The sequence below is a fragment of the Curcuma longa genome, chromosome 9 (genome assembly GCF_044706935.1).
Source record: "Curcuma longa cultivar G26 ecotype Majalengka, Jawa Barat chromosome 9, ITB_CL_G26_1.1, whole genome shotgun sequence".
In the NCBI taxonomy this organism is placed as follows: Eukaryota; Viridiplantae; Streptophyta; class Magnoliopsida; order Zingiberales; family Zingiberaceae; genus Curcuma; species Curcuma longa.
Genome location: NC_133869.1, coordinates 2,900,978 through 2,926,580, shown reverse-complemented (window position 1 = coordinate 2,926,580; position 25,603 = coordinate 2,900,978). Strand labels below are relative to the sequence as shown.

Below are 25,603 nucleotides of genomic sequence, written 5' to 3'. Positions count from 1 at the left end.
CTAGTTGATACCTTGTGTTATTCATTGCTTGATACAAGCTGGTTGACCTTTGAATGATCTATCCATTGATAGTACAATCTTGATTTTATATTGTTGACCTATGTTGACTCATCTTGATTCATGTTGAACATGCTGATTAGTTGTAACTATTACATGTTGAGATGATCATCATAACATCTACATACTTGAAGTAGGTGTTATTGTTTGTTGTTGTTGTTATATCTCATTGCCTGTGTAGGTGAGATCATTATAGCACTACCTGTGTAGGTGCTACGCATTACCTGTGTGGGTGCGATCATTATATCATTATAACACTGCTTGTATGGGTGCTACGTACTGTCTGTGTAGGTGCGATCATTATAGCATTGCATGTGTGGGTGCTACACACTGCCTGTGTGGGTGCAATCATTATAGCACTGCTTATGTGAGTGCTACCATGCATTTGCTGTTGTATTATACTTCATTGTTGTTTACAGCATCGTTGTGTGTGATTGTTGCACAGTATGATATATGACTATTGCACTTGTATGATGTATGACTATTGCACTTTATGATATATGACTGTTGCATTGTATGACATAACATGCATTGCATGTATTTGCATGATTCCTATACCTGTTACATAGTATTGATCTTCCTTTGTTATCTTAGTTGATATATCATGTTCTAATACCATGATTCATGTTACCTGTTGATTAGAAATTTCTTTTCTTTATATCTTTTTTGGAGAGATTGTATACTCTTGTTATTCTTGCTGATATATCTTTACATGCACTTTTATCCTGTATCCACTGAGTATCTAATGCTCACTACCCAGACCCTGGGATTGTCTTGTTTTCTCCCTAGGTAGTAGATAGGAGGATAATATTTGGAGCTTAGAGATGTGTGACGGATATTGGTTGGTATGGGTTTATGGTATTGTGGTACTAACTGTATTTATGATTTGATGGATTTTTGTGAGTATCAGAGTTATTAGACGTTTTAGTTTGCTTATTCTCGTTTTACATGCATGTGATAGTAATAGTTTGTGGTTGTGTGGGTCTTACTATTTGTCTATTTTGCATTGGGTATGTATGGATATGGACGTGTAGTCCTTATTGTAGCCGTGTTGGCCTTTTGTATACATGTATTCAGGAAAATTGTCATAGTTACAGGGGAGATGCTGTCAAAAATTTTCAGACGGTCATCTCTCGGGACGTGACAACATGAGTGAGATGGAACTAGGAATCAATTTAACTGAATTAATTAATCATACCTTAGCCTAATTAATACATTTTTAAACTTAGAATTTTTATTATTGACTTGAAAATTTATAATGAATTTTTTACTATTAAAGTAATTTATTCTTAACTTGGAACCTAAGCTATCATAATTAAAAAGGGAGAGATTATTGGTGTAGGGAGCACCAAATGATCGAACCTGAATTTTGATAATGACAAAGAGTTCAAGTAAGTCTGTAAAGTGGACTAATGAGTTGAATTGAGTGTGCAACTAGCACAAGGAATTCTTAGTTGTGGCTAGGCAAAGGAAGACCTAGTATGGAGGATTAGGCAAAGGAAGATCTGGTCTGGAGGACTAGGCAAGGAAGTTCTGGTCAGGGGGACTAGGCAAGGAAAAAACCTAATTTGGAGAATTGGGCAAGGAAGTCCTATTCTGGAGGGTTAGGTAGGAAGTCTTGCCAGATCAGAGCACCAGGTGGGAAAGTTTAAGCAGGTTTAGAGGATTAGACGTCTAACAGTGGAAGTCCTAAGAAGCTGAGGATCAAGGCTGAGCAAAAGTCTAATGGATCTAAAGGACCAGGTTAGCAAAAGGTAACTTCTCCCAAGTGAAATGGATGAGGATGCGTTCCCGAGAAGGGGAACAGTAGACATTAGTCTGACCTAGATTTCACTAGAAACTTAAACTCAAAACTAAACAGTTTGCCAAAACTATTACTTTTCTGTTTATACTTTGTTTCTGGACTAACTTGTAATGCAGGAAAAAAGGAGCAGGAACTTTATGTTTCAGGTGCCCTTATCTGGATCTAGGCGATTGGACACTCCAAGCATCCGAAAAGGATCCAAGCGCTCGAACGTCAATCGAATGGGCCAGCGAGGGGGATGAGGTGACAAAGTCCCAGTGGTCAGGACACCTCAAGCTCTAGGTGTCCAGATAAGGATAAAGTGTTGCAGAGTCAAAGTTGATCCAACAACCTCCACGTCAGCATCCAGACATCCGGAGGGGATATAGGCGCTTGAAAGATGCTGAGTCCACATCGAAAGCGAATCGACGGATGATGTGGAGGCGCCCGGAAGGGCTTCCAGATGCCTGGATCAACCTTTATAAGTAGCTGTGAGGGGAAACCCTAACAATAATATAATACTCTACTATGACGACTTTTTGAGCGTAAATAGCCAATCCAGTACGTCGTCGTAATTTACATTTGAATTCTAATCTTCTAAATCGGTAACATTTATACTATTACTTTTGTACTTAACCTTTTAGGACAGTAAAGGTTTACTGTTCCTGACATATTTTGTAAAGTGAAAAACTTCTTCTTGTAAAAGGGGAGTTTTATAATGGATTGCTCGTAAGAAACGATCAAAGATCGTGGGCCTTAGAGTAGTAGCTTGTGGCTGTGAACCAAGTAAATAAAAGCATATTTATCTTTTATTTTCCACTACAGTTATTATTTACGCACTCTGTTTTACGAACGATTTATCGAATAAGTGAAAAAGCGATAAAGCGTTATTTACCCCCTCTCTAACGCTATAACTCGATCCTACAAGAACTATTGTACATCTTCTAGATTTAAAAGTTTAGCACCAAGTGTAAAAAAATAAAACAAAAACCACTATAATACGTTGGAGAAGCCTTTAAATATATATATTTTCCATTTGCTCAACATATTACATCTCATTTCAGAAAACTAATCATTTATATTTGGCTGATTATTTACTTCTGTAAAAGGTAAAATCCGCCACCTTAGCGGCCCCACACGATCGGAGGCTGATTGTTTTCACACCATAACTAGTCTTTCTAAAAATTTGAACTACGCAGCTAAGGGTGTAATCGAATGGAGCCGAGCCGAATAGTAAGAGGCTCAAGCTCGAGCTCTATTCATTTTCTCTAAGCTCGAGCTCGACTCGAGTTCGATTCAAATTTTAATTCTCAAGTTTGAGCTAGACTCATAATGAAATTAAATAGTTTGTAAATGGCTTAAGCTTGATTCGAAAATGACTTATTTAAAAATTAAACGAGCTTAATTTGATATCGACTCGTTAATATATAATATTTATAATTTATATAATATATAATATATATATATATATATATATGAATTTATACATGAGCCTCTTAATGAAAATGATTCATTTAAAAATTAAACGAGCTTAGTTCGAGATCGACTCGTTAATATATAATATTTATAATTTATGTAATATATATATTAATAAATTTATTCATGAGCCTTTTAACGAACATGTTCGCAATCTCACGAATCAATTATTGTTAAGTTCGAGTTCAACTTGATAATGTTTCTAGCTCGAAATTAAGCTAAAGCTTGGCTTGATAACTTAATCGAATGAATTTTTTTTCAAACCGAGACCTGAATAGCTTGCGAGTGACTTGACTCATTTACACTCCTATACACAACAATGGATAATAAAAAATCTTGAGATAATATTTTCAAAATAAATATATATTATATTCAATATAAATCATTTGTATACACTGTATTTTTACATAATATAGATTGATATTACAAATAAACAAATCCTCTATTTGGTACAACACATATGTTCTATATTGAAATCTTGATCAATCTTTTTTGAAGAACAATAAGTCTTTAAAATTTTTCTTTAACTTTTTACTTTTGAAATTTCGTCGGAATGTGTCTTGGGGGAGGGGGAATTACATGTAAAATAGGAAAAGACCATACCGAGGTAAGTACGGAGCACAACGTGACATTTGGATGACTTAGATATTATATGGTTCGTATATTACCGTACCGAATTTTTCGGTATACCGAAATTTTCGAGAGAATGAAGTTAGCTGTTGGCAGAAAATAGGATATATAATACGGAAAACGTAAATATGTTTTTTGAAAAATTTGAAATTATGGTGTGCCTTTTTAGGAATTTTTTAATTTTAAATGAGCCCATAAATTACCGAATTAGGATCTCTTTGCAAAAGTCATGGGTGATACTTCACTGCTCTGTGACCAACTATGTTATTGTGAAGAGGTTGAAGTGTAATTTTTTAATTTATCTTTGATCGTAAAATTGATCATGCATGTTGTTAGAGTGGTAGATTTTATTTTTTTACAGAAAAAATGAAGAAGTTGAAGTGAATAGGAGAGAAAATAAATATATAATATAATTTTATGTTTTATAATAAATGGATAAAATCATATTATTATTATTATTTTAAAAAAATGTTACATGAACGAACAAAAGAGTAAAGTGGAATTAATATAATTTAATTAGGATGGTAAATGAATCCGAATTTGTGAATAGATTTATTATTCGATTCAATAAATAAAGTTAGTTGTTCATTTAATTATATAAGAATTAAAATAAATAAATTTAATATCAATGATTTCGATTTATTAATATTCATGAATAATTTATTAATATATTTATTTATTAATTTATATAAAATTTAATTATCAAGAAAAATATTATAAAAAATATTCATGAACAATTTTATAATTTTTTATTTATTCTTTTCAAATACATAACAATATTGATACTCATTAAAAATAAAACTTATTGATACTCATTAAAAATTTGAAGAATATATACGAAAATATTTATAAATAAATTTGATTAGAACTTTATAAATTTTTTAATAAACATATTTGAACAACCCTAAACAAATAGAACAAAACGGAGTGTGATTTCATTTCCTTTTTCGCATTTAAAACTTAGCTTTGCTCTTTATCCCTTTGCTGAAAAATCCTAAAATGGCAAAACCTAATTAATGTCGCTCATCGTTTTGTTCCATAAACCCGATCTCAGACCTTGCTAAACTACCGTTACGTGCTATAAGACCTTGCCTTTTTCGCCTTCTGCTAAACTCCTGTTCGCCTGACTTCGCCATGGCGATCGCCGATCCTCCGACCTCTGCGGATCTCTCGATCTGCACGGTTGTCTTCGGTCATTCCACATTCCTTGGTCGATCTCTCGTCTCCGCGCTCCACATCTCCGGCCGCTGGACCGTCCGGGTCGCCGACACCCTCCCCCCTCCTTCTCCTAGCCCGATCCACCCATACCTGGCGTCCTACTACCATGTCGACGTCACCGATCCCTCCAGCCTTCGTTCCTCCGTCGCTGGCGCCGTTGCCGTCTTCCTCGTTGATCCCCTCCCTTCCTTTCCATCGCAGCCGCCGGTTGGAGACTTCCCGCGCCTCCATGAACTTTCCGTTATCGGCGCCAAAAGCCTCATCTCCGCATGCCGGCAGTCAGGCGTCCGGCGCCTCGTGTATACTGGCTCCGCAGACGTCATCTTTGACGGGGAGAATGATGTTTGCGACGCCGACGAGTCGTTGCCCTACCCTGATGCGGTTTGTGCCTCTTGATGCTTTAGTTTTTATTCTTATTTCTGATTTTAATAGAGCTACGATGCAATTTAACGAGGAAAGAAATGAGTTTTAAAGGTTTTGTTGATCTTGATCAGTATGCGGATGCGATAAATGAACTGCGGATGCAAATGGAGGTATTGGTATTGAGTGCTAATGGACTGGATGACTTGTTGACCTGTGCACTACGGCCAAGCATTATTTTTGGGCCAGGAGACCCATATTTCGTGCACTTTATTGTGAAGGAAGCTAGATCTGGAATAGCGAAGGTTTGAAGATGCCTATTTTGAACTCAATTATTTGAATGTTGTATTCCGTGTCCTCATTTTTTTGATACTTTTTCAATATAATAATTAGGTTTTTTAGGATTTTTTACATATGAGTTCTAGTATTGACGGAAGAATGTTTAGTTGCCATGGGAAAGCAAAACAGAGATTCATCACTAGACTTAGCCCCTTTCAAATAAGTAGCCATATATTTTCCTTCCTTGATCATCCATTGATTTCCATGTAGTTGAAAAAAGAAAATTATTCAGTCTCGTTGTATTAACATGGATTTTGCAGGATCTCATATGTGACTTCTGTCATCTGATCACAATTCAATTTTAGATAGAATTATTACCTGGAAAAAGTTCATTTGGGTGAATATTGATGGAGTGGAAAGGTCAACATAACTATAGTCTATATCTAGCTATGTAACTGAACTGGAAGCTTCACCTTTTTGCCAGATAGGAATTCAACAAACCTGAACAGATTAGAATTCTACAAATAGCTGAATTAATGATTTCCTTTCTGATGTCCTGCAGTAAGGTTGGCATTTTTAGCTTTGTTCAGATCAATAAGCTATGGAAGTGTATATATACATATAAGATGAACTTCTTGACAGCCGTAAATAGGTAAATGTTTGTAGAAAGTGAAACTTTCATGTATATTATAATTCAATTCTTGATTAATTTTGAACTTTAAAATGATTATTTTGGCATAGTTGAGGGAGAACTTTCAAAGTGATTTATTGATGGGAATGCTTAAGGTGATATAGAAGAGGATGGTAGGTTCATAAAAATAATCAAAAGATCACCATGAGGCTTGTATAAGACTTATTTCAAGGGTGAAAATTTGAAGTATTTCTTCTATTTGCCTTTTCTTATAAGTTGACTATATTATGACTAATTTACGTACATCTACATAGTTGAAATGTTATGGTTTTTTCCCCTCACATCCATGTAACGAGGCTTTTGTTCCAGTTTGTCATAGGAAATGGTAAAAATCTTTGTGATTGCACCTACATAGACAATGTGGTGCATGCTAACCTTTCTGTGGAATCTGCTCTTAGTTTGTCACCAGCTTCTGTTGCTGGAAAGGTATTAGCATGCACTCTGCTGGATGGAAAATTCATACTTCATATATCTGAACAAACTACAACTGATGCACTACTTTTTATTCATTTCCCTATTGCAGCCATTTTTTATTACAAATGATGAACCAATAGAGCTATGGGAGTTCATTTCTTACATATTAGAGAATCTGGGGTACAAGAGGTAATGTCAGAGGAGATTCATTTGATTAATAGGCGAAACTACTTTATTGTTTGTGGTTATACCAAATTTACTTGTTATCACACTTGTATCCTAACTTGATGTGTTAAACAGATTAGAAAGTCAATGCAGAATCACACTAATTATCTTCCAATCAGTATTAGTTGTATATATCAAGTGAAGTTTCTTTAGTATACTCCTTTTTGTTCATGGATGAAGTTGACTCTGATTTTCTTGTTGGACTTGAAATCATGGTTTGAAATCTCGTCTTATGTTGGTTGGCACAGCTAAAACATAGCATTCTGACAAAGTACCAAATTTGAATATTGATCGGTAATCTCTCCTGTGTCGATTATGTCAATAAGTAGTGTACCGCTTAGACACTTAGCATGTTTTGGTACATGCCAATACAAATTCAAGTAATGTTTGATTTTTTCTGCATACTTTTCTAAAATTTTAATTCAATTATTATCTAAGTGCTATAATCTTAAATAAAATCATACAAACTAAGTGTAAGTCAATTATAGGAAGAAAGGTTATATGATTTTTTTCACAATTATTAATTTGAAATGGTATTTAAAATGTTACACAATAATTGGGTTGGCAATTGACATAAATAAATTGTATGAGTTGGTGTGCTGAGATAGAGTTAACAGTTGATGGATGGGAAAACTAAGAGATGATAAATTTATTAACTTTGTTAGAATAGGATGGATTTGGTAAATGCTGAAAGTAAGTAGTAGAGTTTTAAAAGTTGAATAATTTGTGACAGTTTTAGTAATTAATCCTTTTCCTTTAGAAGTTTCTCGATGCATAACTTATGACACTATGCAGTGTGCTGTGTCACCGTTGCAACGTTAAGGGTAAACTAGCTTTTGCATACCTTGGATTTAGCTGATGTGATATGGAAAATTTCAGGCCTACCTTTCACATTCCTGTCAAGCTTGCATTGCTAGTTATCTCGCTTTTGAAGAGGGTTGGCGACAAGTTGAATGGTGGAGAATCTAGTCTTGTTCTTTCTGCTGCCACTGTGCATACACTCTCTTGCTCCAGAACATTTGATTGTTCAAAAGCAAAGAACCAATTTGGTTACTCATCGACTGTATCATTTCAGGTAATTCCTTGATTGATTTTGTGCTCATGCATTATCTTTTACTGTGTTTTCTCTGTATTTAACTATATTGAACCAAAGCTTATTGCTTTTTATTTATGAAAAATGGAAATTTGGCAAAATTTACAGTGAATATGTTGCATTATACTTCTCAACTAAATTGGTCAGTAATTTTTAATGAAGATAATGAGTATATAAAGTTCAAATTATTTTATGGAGGTTTTAATCCATTGTACATAGCGCATGTATGCATGTCCTTTTCCCATAATGGACCACATGGAATTTGCATGATAGAAGCCCCACAATATGCAATGAGTTCTTTACCTCTGTAGTTTAATTACTTTTTTTTTTCTCTTCCCTAATTGTTAGATAGAAAAAAATAATATTTATATTTTGAAAATTTTGCTTTTGTAGTTTTTAACACGATAAATGTATTAAGAAGCAAGAGAAACCACACCTACATGTTACCAGTAACTACATTCATCGCGCTAAGTTGGACGAGCTCTCCTTCCATTCTAGTATTGGCGGGCATGCATAATTATTTTTTATTTCAATCACATTAGGTTGGACAAGCTGGACTTCCATTCTAATATTGACTGATCGTTCATTATTACATTTTATTTCACGATTCAGTACATAGTCCAAACCATCATGCGAACATAAAATAGATATTTTTATCTAACCATTTGAAATTTATGTTGCTCATCACTTGGATGAATAATTATGTGGTTTCTAAATACTTCATTGAACAAGAAGTTCAATGTAAAGAAATTTAGATTTGTCAGATATATAAGTCATGCTCCACTAAAGAATATATCATCTTGATTAAATCCATGTGAAAAAAAGGAAGTTGATGAGGAGTCAACAGAAAATAGTTAACTGGGCTCTTCAAATTATAAAACAATTTATCCAAATCCATTCACAAAACATGAGTTTTTTCCCCTTAATGAATGCATTGAGAAAATTTTCATTTATTTCTGTTCACTTATGTGCATGCACATGCAGACACGATGGATACATCAATTTGTGTTTGGAAGTTACTTGAGAAGGATCTGGTCATTTATTCTAACCATTTTATATAGTAAATGTCATTTTTGTGTGTTAGTGTGCTTCACTTTTGCTCATGTTGCCTAACTCCAACTTATTTAAAATGGTGACAGAAAGGTCTAGATATGACTGTGAAATCACTCCCACGATTAGAAGACTTGGGTAATTCACGAGAGACCATCAGATCAGAAGCAGATAGATTGTTGGGAAGTGGAGTAGGTTGTTTCATTTATTTTATCCAAGAGCAGTTAATTTCTTTGATTGATAGATGATACATCATTTTTTCTCAGTATCGTTGCTGCATCCTTGAGTTCTTTGCCTTGTAAAAGGTTTTGACCTTTAATTCTTGAATTTGTTTTATTTTCAGTGGCTGATATACTTCTGTGGAGGGATGAAAAGAAAACATTTGCTTTGGTAGTTACCTTGTTTGTGCTATTCTATTGGCTATTCCTTTCCGGGAAAACTTTTGTTGCATCAAGTGCTGGAATCCTTGTGGTGGTTTGTCTATCTCTTTTTATCCATGGAATTCTTCCTTCAGAAATGTAAGTACCATGTTGTTTCATGGATATTAGCAATCTTCTTGTTTTTAAAATGCCCAGTAAATCAAATTTTATGTTGCAACTGCTGTGTCCAAACTTTGGGAGAGCTGAGGATAGACTAATTAATGAAGTATACATACAAAACTTGAAACGCTTTCAACTTTTAGTTTGCTGTTTGAAGTTTATGGTTATAGTCAAAGCATGGATTTAATATCAAGCTGTATTGGTCAACATGGGTAAAACATCTTGACACGACTGATATACCAACAGACAAGCAAAATCTCACATCATGATCACCTTCTGCAGAAGCTTATCACAAGAAGCTTTGAGATGCATCACAAGTTTCTTCCTCGAGAAGCTCCGAGTTCACATATCAAAATAATTCCGATTGCATCACAAGTGCCCTTTGAATCATATCATGAGCACCCTCCTTAGAATTGCATTGTGAGCACACTCCACAGTGCCAAAATCCTAGTTGACCCTATCTCCTCTAACATCATCAACTTGCGATGGAGATGCCGAGGTGTAGGTGTTGCCACTCATGTTTCTCTAGAGATAGCGATGCCTCATCTAGGTATGCTTTCTCAGTTCCTCCTACTCTTCTTCTTTCCCTCCTCCTCATCACCATCATCATCATCCATCATCCTTCTCCTGTTTCTTATCGGAGCAACTGACACCTTCTGTTGGCACGAGCCAAAACGGCACAAAATAATTTTGTTATGGATGGGTTCCGAAACCAGCCCGGAATTAGATTTTAAACCTTGAGTCAGAGTGCCTTTTACATAGCTGGATGTGAAACCCAATCTTCTACCAAGTGGATTAACTTTACTTCTAACTTATAATCAACTTCTATAAGAAATGATTCAATGCTGGGAAATCCTTGCTGATTCTAACCAAACATTGAAAAACGTTTTTCTATATTATCATTAATTAATTAGGTACTCTTGTGCTTATTTTGCAAAGACTATTACACCCATCTTCCAATAAGTAAGTATAGCTCACTATTGACTCTCATATATTAGTTAAGAACACATTATTTTGGCTTGTATGTCATAGTGGACAAATTGCTGACTACAGCTAGTTTATTCTATTGTCTATGTGGAAGTCAATCTTTTGACAACTCTACTCCAATTTTTTCAGCAAATGAACCAGATAATTTGTTTTCTTTATTCAAGAACTTGAATACTTAAGCACACAAATTATAGGTTGTTTGATGTTGAACTGAAAACTTCAGTTGGAGACTATCATTTTCTCTTCATGTGAATAATGTCTAAATCTGAATCTGGGAACACTTTGTGCAGGTTTGGTTTCAACCGTAAGAAGATACCCTCCTCCTGTTTTGAAGTCTCAGAATCAACTATGAGATGCATTTTTTTAGCTTTAGCATCCTCGTGGAATCAAGGCATTTTAGCAATGAGGTTGCTAGCTCAAGGTGATGACTGGAGTATTTTCTTCAAGGTCAGAAACTTAACCTAGATACTGCAATTGAACTACTTTGCATGCAAGGTTTTATGCTAATTTGATTTTGTAGAAAAATGTTATGTGAATTTTTTTGATTGGTTGTCCATGCAATTTAGTATTCGTAATAGCCTATAAAGGAAAAGTGTAACAGTTGAAAAAGGAAAGTGCAGTTCAAAGATGATCTTGAAGTCATCACTGCATCACAAATCTTGTTCTGCAAGCCACATTTCACTTACTTCTCATACTTATATTCTGTCAAACCCAGGTTTGAAATCATGCATTTTTTAAAATTATTTCTTCCAAGATTTCAAGAAAATTAGTTACTTTTGCTATTTCATCATCTACCAAATCTCAAGTATATGTTAGAACTTTTCTCTCTTCTCTATTTATGACATTTTTTTTTCTCTCAAGAGTAAATGATGAAATTTTACTCTAACCAAGGGCTTCTTCAGTTGGATGGATGGATAAGTTGAAGGATGGATGGAGACAAATGGATGGATCTATGAATAAGTGGATAGACAAAGATTATTTTTCCTTTCTACGTATTCGTTTGGACGGATGCATGCTCCATCCATTCATCCACTGTTTCACTTGTTTAGTTGGAAGAATTAGTTGAAGGATATATAATTAAATTTGTTTAAAACATAATATACCTTTTTCTCTATAACTCATGCTATCTTCTCTCTCATTTTATCTAACTTTCATACAGTAATTTATCATCAATAATTTATAAAATAAAAATTATATAGTTTGTAAATGTTTCTTTTTAGATGAACTGAAACTTTTAGGTTTTAATAAATATTATCTATGAATGAAATTTCAATTATGAATTAACTTAGCAAAAATAAATAAGGTTAAAGAGTGCACATGATACTATAATTGAACAAGTTTTCAATTATAAATAAACAATTAATAAAATAGAACATATTTAATTTGTCGATGTTTCTTTTAGATGAATTGAAAAACTATATATTAAGTATAGATCAAATAAGGGAATAAATTTTTAATGATAGATCAGCCTGATAAAAAGAAATAAAGAAACTGTCAATAATCAGAATATTTCAATGATTAAAACATTTTATTTTAATTTTTGTTAAAAAATCTTCTAAAATTTTTAATATAAATTTGTAATTCATCTATTTTTTAAATCAATATTTTTAGAAAAGATAACAGAAGTTAAGGTGACATATAGTGGAAGTTGCCACTAAGGTGGAGGATGACATTAGTGCATAGGCAATGGTGCGCAAGAAAAACTCTTCTGAGTTTGTGGTGGCGGAGGCATGTGAGACAATCCACAAGGAGACAATCAATTAATATGATTATAAAGACTATACGGTTAATTTTAGAATCAACTAACTATTCTCATCTTGATCCTCCCAACTTGGGAAGGCTAAAAATAAGAGATAAATCAGAATCTTTTCCCTTCAACTTATACCACAGAGTGATATATATTTCCAACCGAATAATCAAACTCAAACGGATGGATATATTGATCCATCTGTCCACACATGCATCCATCTTGATTTACCATCCAAACAAGCAAGCCTTATGTAATTCTTCTTTTCTATTGGAGGTGTAAGCCTCTCTTTTACCCTCTACGTATTCCATTACCAAGTTTTCCCACATAGCATATTGGGGGGGGGGGGGGGGGGGGGGGGGGGGGGGGGGTTAATTAGTTGCATTTTTTGCTCTTCTATTTTTTTAAGAGAAGATATGGAAACCCTAACATATGTCATATGTTCAATCTAGTAATTCTCCTTCCATAATTGAATGCTTCTGTTTATTGGGATATTAGCAGTTTGAGAGGAAGTTAGTCAACAGACATGAGCAAAATGATCACACCTTCAGAATCTCTTAATAATTGTTTTAGTGTTGCATTTTCTCCAAGCTGAGCATGATCAATGCCTTCATCAAAAGTTTTTGCAGGACTCATTCTTCATTTTAACACAATGGGGATGATAAATATGGGTGCAATTGTTCAAGGTGCAGTTAAGCTATTAAGTTTTTACAATGGGGCTTATTTACATGGATGCGATTGTTGTCTTTTTGACGATAATGAATTGTTCCTTGAGTTTAAGCAACGGAACATGTGGTAGGTTTGGAAGCTTACTTTTAAATATTACACCTTTATTGTTAGACAATAGTAGTCCATATCACTTAAAATTCTTTGGTTCATATATAGCTAAACAGCAGCACAATGGTGAATAGAACTTCAGGTTTTTTTTTTGTTATATTTTTTTAAACCTTCATTCCAGCAACAATGACACTGCCTTTTTGTCATGGAAGTTGCTCTTGGTTAGATTTCTTTGTTTTTTCGTTTGGCTTTGGTAACCTTCTTGTAACTTCAAAGTTTTCAATTTTATTTATTTATTTATACTTATTAACCCCTTATTGATGCAGGCAGCAGGTTCTCTCTATTTAATCAAACTTTTGTTGCAAATTCCTATCTCAGTATTGGTCGGCATCGGTAAAGAATCAACTAAAACTTTTTCCTACATAGAGTAAGCTTTTTCAACAACTAATATGCTCGTTATGTCAACATGCAGGATTGACGTGTCTATTTAGTGTCTTCATTATTTATGAACAGTGTGAGGAGGAAATTAACAAACTAAAAGAAGTAGCTATTATTGGATTCGAGATCTCAAAGGAAGCCTTGATTGCTAGACTCCAGAAGTTCTTTGCAAAGAATGGCTAAGAGTTGACAGTGGCTTTGGTTATAGGCAGGTTCATGAATAAGCTAATTCAAATCATGATGTTTTTCTCATCTGTAGCAGTTGGGTCAAGCATGATTATTCACAGATGCGATAGAGATTTCTTTCAAGAGAATGCCTGGAACTGAATCTGAAGTTGGGTATTTCTCAATCTCTCCACCATAAAGTGTTTTTTCTTTAGCCAATCAATCTACATGTTCTTGGAACAAATCCATACATCGTCTGTATATTTTAGGTGTCTTTGTTTTTAAGGTTATCGAAATACATATAAATTTTGCATTATGCTTATCAGGCTCATGTGATCAAATAAGATTCTATTAATATCATTTTCACATTCAAGAAAGAGGTAGATCATGTTTCTCCTTTCTTTGGTTAAAATGTGGGTATGTAGAAAGGAGTTTCAGTACTAGTCAGTGTTCTCTTATTTAGAAAAGATTCAGTCTTCAATTCATGCATCTACTGGACCTAAGGTTTTTGTACTTTTATTATTATCATAATTATTCTTATCACGGTCAAATTCAATAGAACTGTAAAATCTTTGCTTCTTTCTTAGGACATCATGGTAATCATACTGTCTAACTCATTATTATGCGATCTGAATGTGTATCATGTGGCAGTGCCATTTTATCAAGCACGCAACACTCATGCATAACTGTTGCTTTAATGCATATCATGGGTTGTTATATGTGATTATTTGTGCATTCCAAAATGATTTCTCCGCAGGTCACTAAACCCTAATCTAGGACTTTTTCAATGCCTAGAACTGGCTAGCATATAGTTTATGCCTGTTGCTCAGGTGTGTCTGTGCGCTTTAAATCTCTGATGCTTGTATCCATCTCTGTACTCTTGTAGGATGTTGATATCAGATATCGACATCAAGAGTTAGTGTCTAATGTATCTATCTATAAACACATCATATTGCACAATTTCAATTCATAAGTATTTTGAACCACATCCATACCAAATACACGTACCCGAGTCAAAATAAGAGTTAAAAGCATAGATTTTACCAAGTGAACTTCCTAGCTGTGCCTGAAAACTAGGTCTGTTTGGACTCTACTCCCAGTTTGTGGTTTTCTGCTTTTGATCCGTTCAGTTATAATGTTTTTATATCGTGCTAATCTTACGGTATTTTTAGTTGCTGCTGTTAATTTTAATTTTTAATTATTTGGACAAGGGCATTCGTTTGTTCCAAAAGTGGATTGATTTTGCAGGTTGTGTTCTGAGTTGCAATTTTCTCTACGCCTTGTTTCCTAGGCGAGAAGGAAATACTTTAGAGAAAAAAATGGAGAAAATATTTCTCTAATCTTGATCTCCAATTGAAGAGATGGAAAACAAAATAGAGTTTCCCTTTCTACTTTTATTATAGTGAAGGAAAGGATGAGAAAAACTTGAATTTAAAAATGAGGGCCTAGCATTGCTGATCGGAAGAGGTGGCCATCGTTACCTGCTGATAGTTTGTCCGTGCGACTCACAATCAGGATCAAGTTGAGGTGGTGAGGTAGATGAAGAAAGAAAGGCTCTAATAAATCTAGCATCAAAACTTTACTAACCTAAGGTAGATATGACTGAGCTAGTTCAACCCAAGCATAGACTTGTTTAACCCTAAACATACCAAAATAAGTTCCAATTAGTTGATTTAAACCCAGCTAACCTTTTTTCTTACACTAAAGACCCAATTGATAAAAAAAATAAGATGTTAAAAATTGAAATTAAATTATGAGTAAATGGAATAGCATCTTCCCTTTAATATGATAAAGTGAGGATATTTGATGTGTATCCCATCTTCACTCTCCCAAGTAACCTTCTCATCCAAGTGAGGCTGGCGACCAACCTTAATCTAGGGAGTGTACTTGTTTTGTAGATGATGCTCAAATCTTAAGCATTCTTTTGCAATATAAAAATATGAACCCCTAGAGGACACTAAATTTTATGGTAGAACTAGTTTGTATGCTATGGAACCAACCCCTCATGGACTCGACAAAGGTCCTATCTATCTAGGAGTTGAGTTTCCTTTAAGGCTAAATCTCTTTTGAAACTCGATGAAAAATTAAATCACGCTTTGTATATTTTAACTCTGTGTCTATGATCCACAAAGCTTCTTTTTGTCAACTCTGAGCAGCCAATAGCCTGTATCTAATTAAGCATACTAGATTTCTGCCCCTTTGAAGTGATTGTGACCCGAACAACTACCACGAAACAATTGCACAAATACAAAGATGCTATAAGGAGCGAGATCAAGTCATAAATGCTTTAAATGGATTTTTAAGATCTACTTAATTGGTATGGTTCTTTCAGGCAACACCTTAAGATGGAACCTTTAGAAATGAACACTTATGGAACTAATGGATGATGATGGGTATTTTGATTTATGGGGAAAGTACATGAGTTTTGGAGATCATCTTGTTTAATTTCTTGTACTCATGGATTTGCTAGTAAGTTTTACTTATCTACCGAAAACCAAATGCCTATTGCTTACTTGTTGATCGCTATACTTATTTTGATATTTACATATGTTTAGTATGTTTTGATACTTCTAAAATGGAGAAAATATTATGGTTTAAGTTTGTAAATCTCAAATGTAGCTTAATCGGTGGGATGCCTAGATCAAGAGGGAGCTAAGGATGAGTGTGGGCCTATGCTGTCTGGAAACTTGGAGACGGGAAACGGGAAACGCGGAAACGGAAACGGGAAACGGCAATAGTTGAAGTTTCCGATTTTTGGAAACGTCGAATACCTATAGTGTCGAAGACCTAAATTAAATAGCCTTAACTTTAATTTAAGAGTGATTAATTAAATAAACCTAATGTGGATGAGGTTTAATCAATTAAATCCTAATTCATTTAGTGTTAGGAGGTTTAATGGGTTTAATTGGTTAGTGGATGAGGTTTCTTGGATTAATGGCTTAATGGTAAAAATCCAAACCCGTTAGGAACCATTAAGAAAGATTATTAAAGAAGCTACATGCCCCGGTTTCCCAATCGCGATTTTCATTTTTCTTCTGTTCTTCGTTGCGCCGCAGCCCCTTTTGTCTCTGTTTCTCGCCGTCGACGCCGACGCAGCCCCTTTTGTCTCTGCTTCTCGCCGTCGACGCCGACCGGAGGGGCTGCCAACACGAAGCCGAACCCCACCTTCACCTCTTCTCCTCTCTCTCATCTTCTGCCGCCTTGCCATCGCGCTCAATCGCAGATCGTAGCCACCACCGCGTGCCCCCTGCTGCTGCCAAGAGAAGGAGCCGCGCGTCTCCTTCCCTCACGAACCCAGGAAGCGCCGTCCCCTCTTCTCTTCTTTTTCCCCTTCCTCGCCTTTCCTCCACCATACGGCCCCGACGACGCCGTGTCTGCTCTTCTCACCAAGCCCCGACGCCGCTACAGCCTCCATCGGCCGTTTCTTGTAAGTTTCCACGGTTGGAAACGTTTCCGAACGTTTCGGAAACGGGGACGGCAGTATAAACGCCGTTTCCAGACAGCATAGGTGTGGGCGTTGTGTTTTCAATTTCCTTGATGCATGTATAGGTTGTAATTATTATTGTCCCTAATTGCAAATATCAAATAGATCGAGATTGTTCGACTTCTGCAAGGATTCGAAATTAAGGCCTACAGGGTTACAGTGTGATTGTAAAAGGTGGGATGAACTCCTTAGACAAATGTGGGACTATCCGTAAGGATTTATCTATGTTTTTATTTATTTTGATTGTCAATAGAAAAATTTTATAAAATTGGATTCATCATTTTTAGAATTAATTAGATCATAAAAATTAAAAAATTCATGATTCTTTTAAAAAATGAAAAAAAGATAACTCTAGCTTAAAATAAAGTATTTAAATGCGGTTAAGACTTTTTAATCTAAATTAGTTAACTCTAAAAAAAATCATAAATCTCAGTTAGTCTCATGGACTCAATCCCTGGCGGTGACTGATCCAGTCCTACGGAAGTTTCCCACCGACTACCAGGGTAAATCAGAAAGCGCATATGGCGGTCAATCCAGATGCCCAGCATCTTTTGATTGCGTTCCTCATTTGGAAGAAAATTCTTACAAATATACCGTAGCTGGGGATCTTTAGGTCACAATCCGGATGTTCTACCATTGCACCATTGCCCCAGGGACAAAAATGATAAATCTCAGTGTCTAAATGTCTAATGTAAGGTAAATTAAAATCTCAATTATAGAACTCAAAATTGGTCCTAAAAAAATTAATTAAATCAACTTTTAATAAAGTAAATAATTGATTCATGCCTGCCACTTGTTATTCCATGCCCACCACTTGTTCGACGCTGCGCTGCTCTGCTCTGCTATGAGAATTTTGTGTTCCAATATCTTCTTTCTTTCTTTCAAATTGCCAAGAGGCTTCAGCCTTTTGTCTTTTTTGGCCCAGCCAGCTTTCCCATCACGCGTCCGTCGGCGATTCTCTTCTTTCTGTCTTTTTAAACCACCGCCGAAGCCTGAACCCTGAAGTCAGAGCCATGGCCAGCCCGATTCTGAAGCCACCGGAGCACCAGGTGGCGGGCCACAGCGCCAAGAACGGCCAGCTCGGCCCCCTAGTCGACGGCCGTGGCCTCTTCTACAAGCCCCTCCAGGGAGACGGCCGCGGCGACTCCGAGCTCTCCTTCTACGCCGCCTTCTCTTCCTACCCTGCCATCCCTCCCTCCATTCGTTCCTTCTTTCCAGCCTTCCATGGCACCCACCTCCTCCCCTCCTCCGACGGCTCCGGCCCTCGCTCCCACCTCGCCCTCGATGACCTCCTCGCCGCCTTCCGCTCACCCTCCATCATCGACCTCAAGATCGGCGCCTGCACCTGGCCCCCTGACTCCCCCAACGATTACTTCCATAAGTGCATCGCAAGGGACCGCGAGAGCGCCAGCGCCGCCCTCGGCTTCCGCGTCTCCGGCGTTCAGATCCAGGATCCGGTGTCGGGCGCTGATTCCTTCTGGCGCCCGCTTAGATCCCGCGTCAGGGTTTACTCCGTGGAGGAGACGCGGCGGGTCCTGAGGCAGTTTGTCTCCACAAATTCGCCGTCGACGGATGCGAAGCCCGATTGTGCACTCGCGTCCGTCGTCTACGGTGGCGCGGATGGCGTCCTGGCGCAGCTGCAAGAGATCAAGGCGTGGTTCGAGGAGCAGACGCTCTTCCACTTCTACTCCGCCTCCGTCTTGCTGATCTACGAGAAGGATGCGGCGGCAGCGGCCGTCGGGAGATCCTCTGGTGTTAGGGTGAAGCTTGTGGATTTTGCTCATGTGGTGGAGGGAAATGGAATCATAGATCACAATTTCCTCGGGGGGTTGTCCTCCTTGATCAAGTTACTTTTTGAGGTGCTAACGGATCCTGAAGGTGATGGCTGGAAATCCAACAAGGTTCATCTCAGTTGCAACAATGGGAGGTCGGAGAGCAATGCCAGTGTCTTGCCATCAACTTAGACGCTATTGATCTCCTCCTGAAAATAAAATTGGTGCAATGCTACACCTTAGGCTTCCTATTTAATTATATCATAAGGCTGTATACTTTTGTTCAGCACACGTTCTATGTGGTTTAGCATGAATTCACCTAATTGATCTTTCATCTTCTCTGCTTGTTTTTCTGCTCAGCTAATGTGAGTTTGCCTTATTAAATTGGAACACTTTCTAAGCTTGTTTTTTTTTCCATTGATACTGTGATAAGATGATAGCTCATTGAGTTTGGCAAGCTTATACTAGGAGAGAATGTAGGTGACAACTCACTCTGGTATTATAGTTACCGAGTTAATGAAGTAAACTGCATTCCATTGAATAAGGAAGACACCTACATTTCATTTCATTCCCTTCAATTTCAATTTTTTTTTAATTTACTTGGCTATCATTTATATCTGGTTTAGTTCTTTTACCATTTGCAGCCTGAGAAGACATGGTAAATGAATATGTTGTCTATCATCTTTTAACATGTTCTTCTGTTTGGCAGTTTGACTACTGATATGTGATGTTTAAGCTTCATGATCTTTCTAATTATTATCTCTGTTCCTATCAGATCCACATCTTTGTTGGTTTTACTGCCTCCTTTGTGTCTTTAACAATTGTGAAGTGAAAGAAAATCTCTTTTTGTTTGTAATACTCTGGACAGTGTTCTGTAATCACAACAAACCCTATTTTAGGCTGCGGCTTGTTGCTTGCTGTTTTTATAAATGTAAGGATTGATGATTTAATCCAGACATTGATTGGCCAGCTGCTATAACCTATGATAATAACTGCAGTAATTAAAAATCATAGCCTATTTCTTCCCTAACAAGCATGGCAGACGAATTGGATTGAGTGGGTTAGGTGACTAGACAAGCTAAACAAATTGGGTGGATGAGAGATGGAAGATGGATAGGGCATACTTGGCATATCGCATGGACTTGATGAAAATTGGGTGAATTGGATGATCGAACAGGGCGGTCATGCCGGTAAATTGGACAGACCAAGACTGTCAAATTGATTGATTGATTCAAATTGGATAGATGGTCCAAATATTAATTGAATCAATTCAATTGACATACCATTCCACTAGTGCAAGCAACAAATTCCACTTACCATTCCATTCATTCCCTACTGCAAAATATAACCTTAGGATTTTTAGTTTCTTTAAATCCTTCCTCTAACAAGAATTGTGCAGATGAAAATACCTTTCAGAATCATATACCAAGATAGGCTTTTTCTTATTGTTAGAAACTTAGAAGAATTTCTGAGATTGGATTCTAAATCAGTTTATTCTTTTGATTAAGAAATGATTACATTAAGATTTTGATGTATTGGATTTCTCTGCTAGAATTGAACTGATGTATGAATGTATCATTTTTTATCCCTTTTTGATCTTCTCAAGTCTGATGCTGGGATATCTATATGGCATTATAGTGTCACAATATGTCAAACCTGTACCTTGTTAGCCAATTAGGCAGGGAAGTGTCGTAGTATTTGTGCTTCATGTTTTACATTTTTCAAGAGAACTATTGCTTGACAGTAGCATTTTGTTCTTGTTCACATGAAAATAGCAAACCATCTAAAGATCAATTGTCCTATCCCTATAAATTTTATCTTGGGTGCTTAAAAGAGCATGAATTTGTTATAAATATTCTTCATATTGACCTAAATAGTTAGATTTGAGTGCATGTATTAAGATTTCAGTAGGAATCACGGATATATATATATATATATATATATATTTGGGACCAGAACCAATATCAGGTTGGCACCAGAGGAATATACCTATCTTGCCCATTAATCTTGTCTCGTGCATATCAAACAATACATGCACTGTCTTGGCCATATTGAGGCAGACCAAATCCGATGGCTAGCATTCACCATTGGACCCTGAACCACAATTATTATCTGAAATAAGCTAAGCGCATGAAACTTAAAAATGGAGACTTTGATGTTCTATCAGATATTCATATTTTCTGTCAATATCTTTAGAACATTTCATCAATTTTACTTTTTTTGGCATATAAGATACTTAGTCAGCAAGTACACAATTGGTTCAATATAAGTCAGTGTGACCATTTCTTTTTTTACGCTTACAAACAGATAGATGTATGTTTGCTTCTCCTGATTTTACACCAAATTCTGTTTTAAAATTGGATTGGTTCTAATTATACGCAGTTATTCTTAAAAGGAGTCTCCTGATTTTACACCAAATTCTGTTTTAAAATTGGATTGGTTCTAATTATATGCAGTTATCCTTAAAAGGAGTTGTCAAAGAGCTGCTAATGATACTAGAGTGTCTTTTACCATTTGATGTTATTGAAATGATAAATGAAAAAGGTAAACTGAAGAGGCAAGATGCATGCATGATGTCACTAGGCAGGTTACTAAGGCTGTCTAATGTGCAGATGGCGGCAGGGATCATGGTGGAAGGGGAGGGGAAGGGGAGGGGAGCCCCCATCCTTTGTTTGCTTGGGTAGGTAAGTTGAAAAGTAAACAAGAAGGAATTTTCTGACCTTTTTCTCTGCTTAAAGCTGGGCAGATGAGTAGGGGCAAAAGAAACAACCAGTAATATACCTGGTGAGGTAGTTACCAGCTTGGCCAACAGGTTGCCCTCCAATAATGAAAGTCGCTAGCTAATTGTGGAGGATTGACGACCATTGACCCCTTTTTAAAAATGTTTTCTCTTCTTTCTATAGTTATAAAAATTGGGCCCGATCCAGGCTGATGGTCAAGTTAGAAAAAACCAGAGTCGAGTTGATCTTTGATTTGCATTCAACGATTTGAATCAATATATCATTACTAATAATTTAATAAACCAATTGCTTTGCAGTTTGCCCTGTTGATCTAGGTCTAATGGACTTGCTTGGTCAATGTCAAGTGGACATGTGTTTTGACCAATTGATCCACCTAGCTCACCCAAGGAATCAGTGACCCACCTGGAATTCATCCCTTTAGATTTCTAGTTTGGTTTTTACAACTATGCTCTTCTCTTCTCTTTTGTGTAAGTAAACCTGTAAATGAATTCCTTTTCTCCTTCCATTCTTTTACCATCCTTTGTTTTCCTTGTCCATCTTCCCTAGCAAACAAGATAGATGTGTAAATATTTATTTATCTGATATTTTTGCTAGAATTTTTGTTTATTTTTCTGTATGTTTCAGGTGGGTCAGAAATTCTTGATCGGTTTTTTGTTCTTTAAATTGGATGCTTAATCTCTCATGATACTTGTTTACCACCAGTACACTTAATGATACACAGGTTGTAAGTTTTTCTTTCTCATTCTTAATCTCTCATGGATTGAATACCTAAATGTTGTTTCATGTACTGGACCTAACTGCGAGATTGTTATTTTCAGGGACCCTGAGTTGCAAAGGGAAGGTGAAGTCCAAGGCAGATGTATACCTGAGCGATTTATACTTAATCTAAGTGGTACAAGGCAGATGTATGCCATCTTCTCCCTTCAACGGATTGGTATCAAAGCCTCCTTGTTAGGTACACCATTGTAGAAACAAAAATGATAGAGGAAGGGTTGATGAAAAAAAATTTGAGTGTCCTGAAGAAGAGGCATTGTTGCAAATGGGCGTTGCATAAATTCCAAAAGAAAGATCAACAAGCTTTGACATTGATTCATGTGTTTGGACGAAAGTATTTTAATGAATGTTTCAAGTACAAATGCCAAGCAAGCATGGGGCACTCGACAAAGTCTTTCAAAAGAATGGATGAAGTTATCATGGTTCATTTTCAAACACTAAGCAGAATTTGAGATTCTCAGAATGAAAAGTTCAGAATTAGATTATTTCTCTAGAGTGTTGGATGCGGTAAATCAAATCAAAAGATATGATAAAACTTTAGAAGATGTTCAAATAGTTGATTATGATGTTATTGCTGAAGGAATTGAATTCCTCAACCATTGATCAACCTATCATTACAAGCTCGTGCAGAACAGATGAAGGATAAAGAGCCACAAGATTCAAGTACTTCTTTGGAAGAGGCACATGCCATGGCTATGGACGTGGCACTCAACGAGGAAGAGGAAGATTTGATGCAAATTAAAATAATCTCACCATGTGCAGTATCACAATTGTCAAAGGTACGATCATTGTACCTCAGATTGCAAAGCAAATAAGTAATGTTATAATTGAGAAAAGTATGATCATTATGCAACAGATTGTTGAAATGTGATTATGAAAGATAAGGTCTTTTGTATAAAGTACGAAGATGAAGTGTCTACCTTTAATGCACAAAAGTGAGGATGAGAAAGACGAAACATAGCAATCAGAGACTTTGAAAGCAAGTTCATTCGTGTCACTGGATGAATCATTCAAAAGTTATATTTCCTTTCGAGATAATTCAGTGGTCCAGATTGAAGGTAAAGGTGGCATATTCTCATGCAAACCAAGAATGAAGATCATTGATTCATCTCCAAGTATATTATGTTCCTATCTTGAAATCAATTATTTTGAGTTTGGCCTGCTTTGGACCTAAAAAATGATTCACTTGTAACGAGAGATAGAAATGGATACTCGATTGCTGAGGTGAAGCTGACAAAGAAGAAAATGTCTTTGAAGATAACAAATGAGTCATGTCAAATGAGGCATCAGACCGATCTTTTGCTTTAAGATCTCGAGTTTGGGTCACCTTATATTTTGATAGTTTAAAATTCTAATAAAAGATAGAATGGTACATGGACTTCCTCTCATCAACCATTGGCATCAATTGTGTGAAGGGTCTCTGTAGGATAAGCATCTGAGAGATAGTTTTCCAAAGGCATCATTCTCAAGAACTTGTTCATGTTGATATATGTGGCTCTATTAGTCCTATAACGTTCAGTAAGAATCATTATTTAATACTGTTTATTGATAATTAATTGTAGTCGAATCAGAAGCCTTTGACAGAGAAATCAAGAAATTTTAAAGCTTTGAAGGAAGCGCCTACAGAAAAATTATAAAATAGTTTTCATTTGATTGGTTTGGAGAAAAAAGGGAGAAAATAAATTATTTTTTAAAATTTTATGTATAAAAAAAAAGATTTTGATTTGATTAAAAATAACTTTTAAGTTTGGATTTGATTTTCAATGCACAGAAAAGAGTGAATATTTATCCAATTCAAATGAAGTAATGTAACACAGAATTGAGAAAAGATTTTCATCGTCTGAAAACCCAGAGAAGCAGAATGGTTTGGTGAATATCTCCAAATTCTAATTGTTAGCCATTTCATTTATGTTAATCTATATGGTTACATAATGGCTAGTCTATCAATGGATCAACAAATGTTCATGAATAAGCTCGATACTCAACCTGATAAGAAGTACTTTGTGTTTATTTAGTATGGAAAAATTAAACACGATAGCATGAACTTAATTTTAAGCTTGAGTGTCTAGTAATGTGAACAAATAAGCTTGAATAGGAGCTATGATTAATGTTCAGGAATAAACTTGTTTACGAGCTCATATAAAGTTTGTTTATGGTTGTCTTATTTGTCCGTCAGACTCATTGTTGTTAGCCTGATTTGATTCGAGATTCAATTTTTACAATCTGATTTGTCGCACCCAAAACTATATGGATGAATCATTTGTGCCAAGAATCTTTTTGATCGATACGATTCACATTGATTCAATAGAATAAATTGATTTCTAATTCTAAACTTATGCATTAATCATATGTAATAAGGTAGGTAAACAATGGGCTACCATAATACCAGCCTGAAAGCCCCCTTCATGATGGGTCAAGTCCGTTGCTCAACTTGAAAATGATCAATGACTGATCCAGTCTCACGAAAATTTTTCATCAGCCACCATTATACAAGGCAATGTTGAAGCACTGAACAATGCCAATTTGCCACTATTCATGTCATCAAACATGAAACGGTCTTTTCCAATGCACCTCTAAAAATTTAAATTTAAAACAATCTTTGTTTCATCCCTATAAAAAACTAAAAACTTCTACCTCCTTTCAAAATGCTTCTTCATTCCTATAAAAACAACTTCAATTCGTTGTAAACTCAAGTAATTCTTCTCCTCTAAAGAGTATTTCAAGATATTAAAAGTTTGTCAAATCTCAAAATTCAAATTATTGATAACACTAAACAATTGAGTAGGACAATATCGTCTTAAAGGAAAGGACAAACTCTCACTTAAAACTTTATAACTAATTCTAACAATATTGCCGCATCACTAATTTGCATAAAAAATGATATGAGAGTTGACCCTCTGGAT

General features: G+C 35.8%; 2 protein-coding genes and 1 pseudogene across 4 annotated transcripts; all 3 read left to right on the top strand.

Annotated features, from left to right (window-relative positions):
* LOC141835094 (3beta-hydroxysteroid-dehydrogenase/decarboxylase-like) overlaps positions 1–2,103 on the top strand; it is a 10,324-nt pseudogene extending 8,221 nt beyond the window's left edge.
* Positions 2,104–4,911: 2,808 nt separating this feature from the next.
* Positions 4,912–14,314, top strand: LOC141835113 (3beta-hydroxysteroid-dehydrogenase/decarboxylase-like). The gene is made up of 10 exons (XM_074722541.1): positions 4,912–5,545; positions 5,659–5,829; positions 6,804–6,920; positions 7,018–7,097; positions 8,013–8,208; positions 9,366–9,471; positions 9,620–9,794; positions 11,093–11,249; positions 13,653–13,719; positions 13,799–14,314. Exons 1-10 carry the CDS (start codon positions 5,081–5,083, stop codon positions 13,945–13,947), a joined length of 1,683 nt encoding a protein of 560 aa, XP_074578642.1. The 5' UTR covers positions 4,912–5,080; the 3' UTR covers positions 13,948–14,314.
* Positions 14,315–18,280: 3,966 nt separating this feature from the next.
* Positions 18,281–23,927, top strand: LOC141835327 (inositol polyphosphate multikinase IPK2-like). Of its 3 annotated transcripts, XR_012602373.1 has the most exons (3): positions 18,281–19,409; positions 22,551–22,647; positions 22,745–23,927. XR_012602373.1 is itself a non-coding variant. In XM_074722772.1 (2 exons), exon 1 carries the CDS (start codon positions 18,427–18,429, stop codon positions 19,375–19,377), a length of 951 nt encoding a protein of 316 aa, XP_074578873.1. In that variant the 5' UTR covers positions 18,281–18,426; the 3' UTR covers positions 19,378–19,409; positions 22,745–23,927. The 3 variants fall into 3 exon arrangements, 2 of the variants coding, with proteins under 2 accessions (XP_074578873.1, XP_074578874.1); XM_074722772.1 differs by lacking the exon at positions 22,551–22,647; XM_074722773.1 differs by lacking the exon at positions 22,745–23,927 and having other exon boundaries at positions 22,551–22,738.
* The last annotated feature ends 1,676 nt before the right edge of the window (positions 23,928–25,603 follow it).

Bases quoted from the DNA above. Each gene is read 5' to 3' on its own strand.
- LOC141835113 (XM_074722541.1), top strand. From the start codon at position 5,081: ATGGCGATCGCCGATCCTCCGACCTCTGCGGATCTCTCGATCTGCACG. The intron at 5,546-5,658 runs GTTTGTGCCTCT...GATCTTGATCAG, and splicing joins CGTTGCCCTACCCTGATGCG to TATGCGGATGCGATAAATGA. The intron at 6,921-7,017 runs GTATTAGCATGC...TCCCTATTGCAG, and splicing joins CAGCTTCTGTTGCTGGAAAG to CCATTTTTTATTACAAATGA.
- LOC141835327 (XM_074722772.1), top strand. From the start codon at position 18,427: ATGGCCAGCCCGATTCTGAAGCCACCGGAGCACCAGGTGGCGGGCCAC.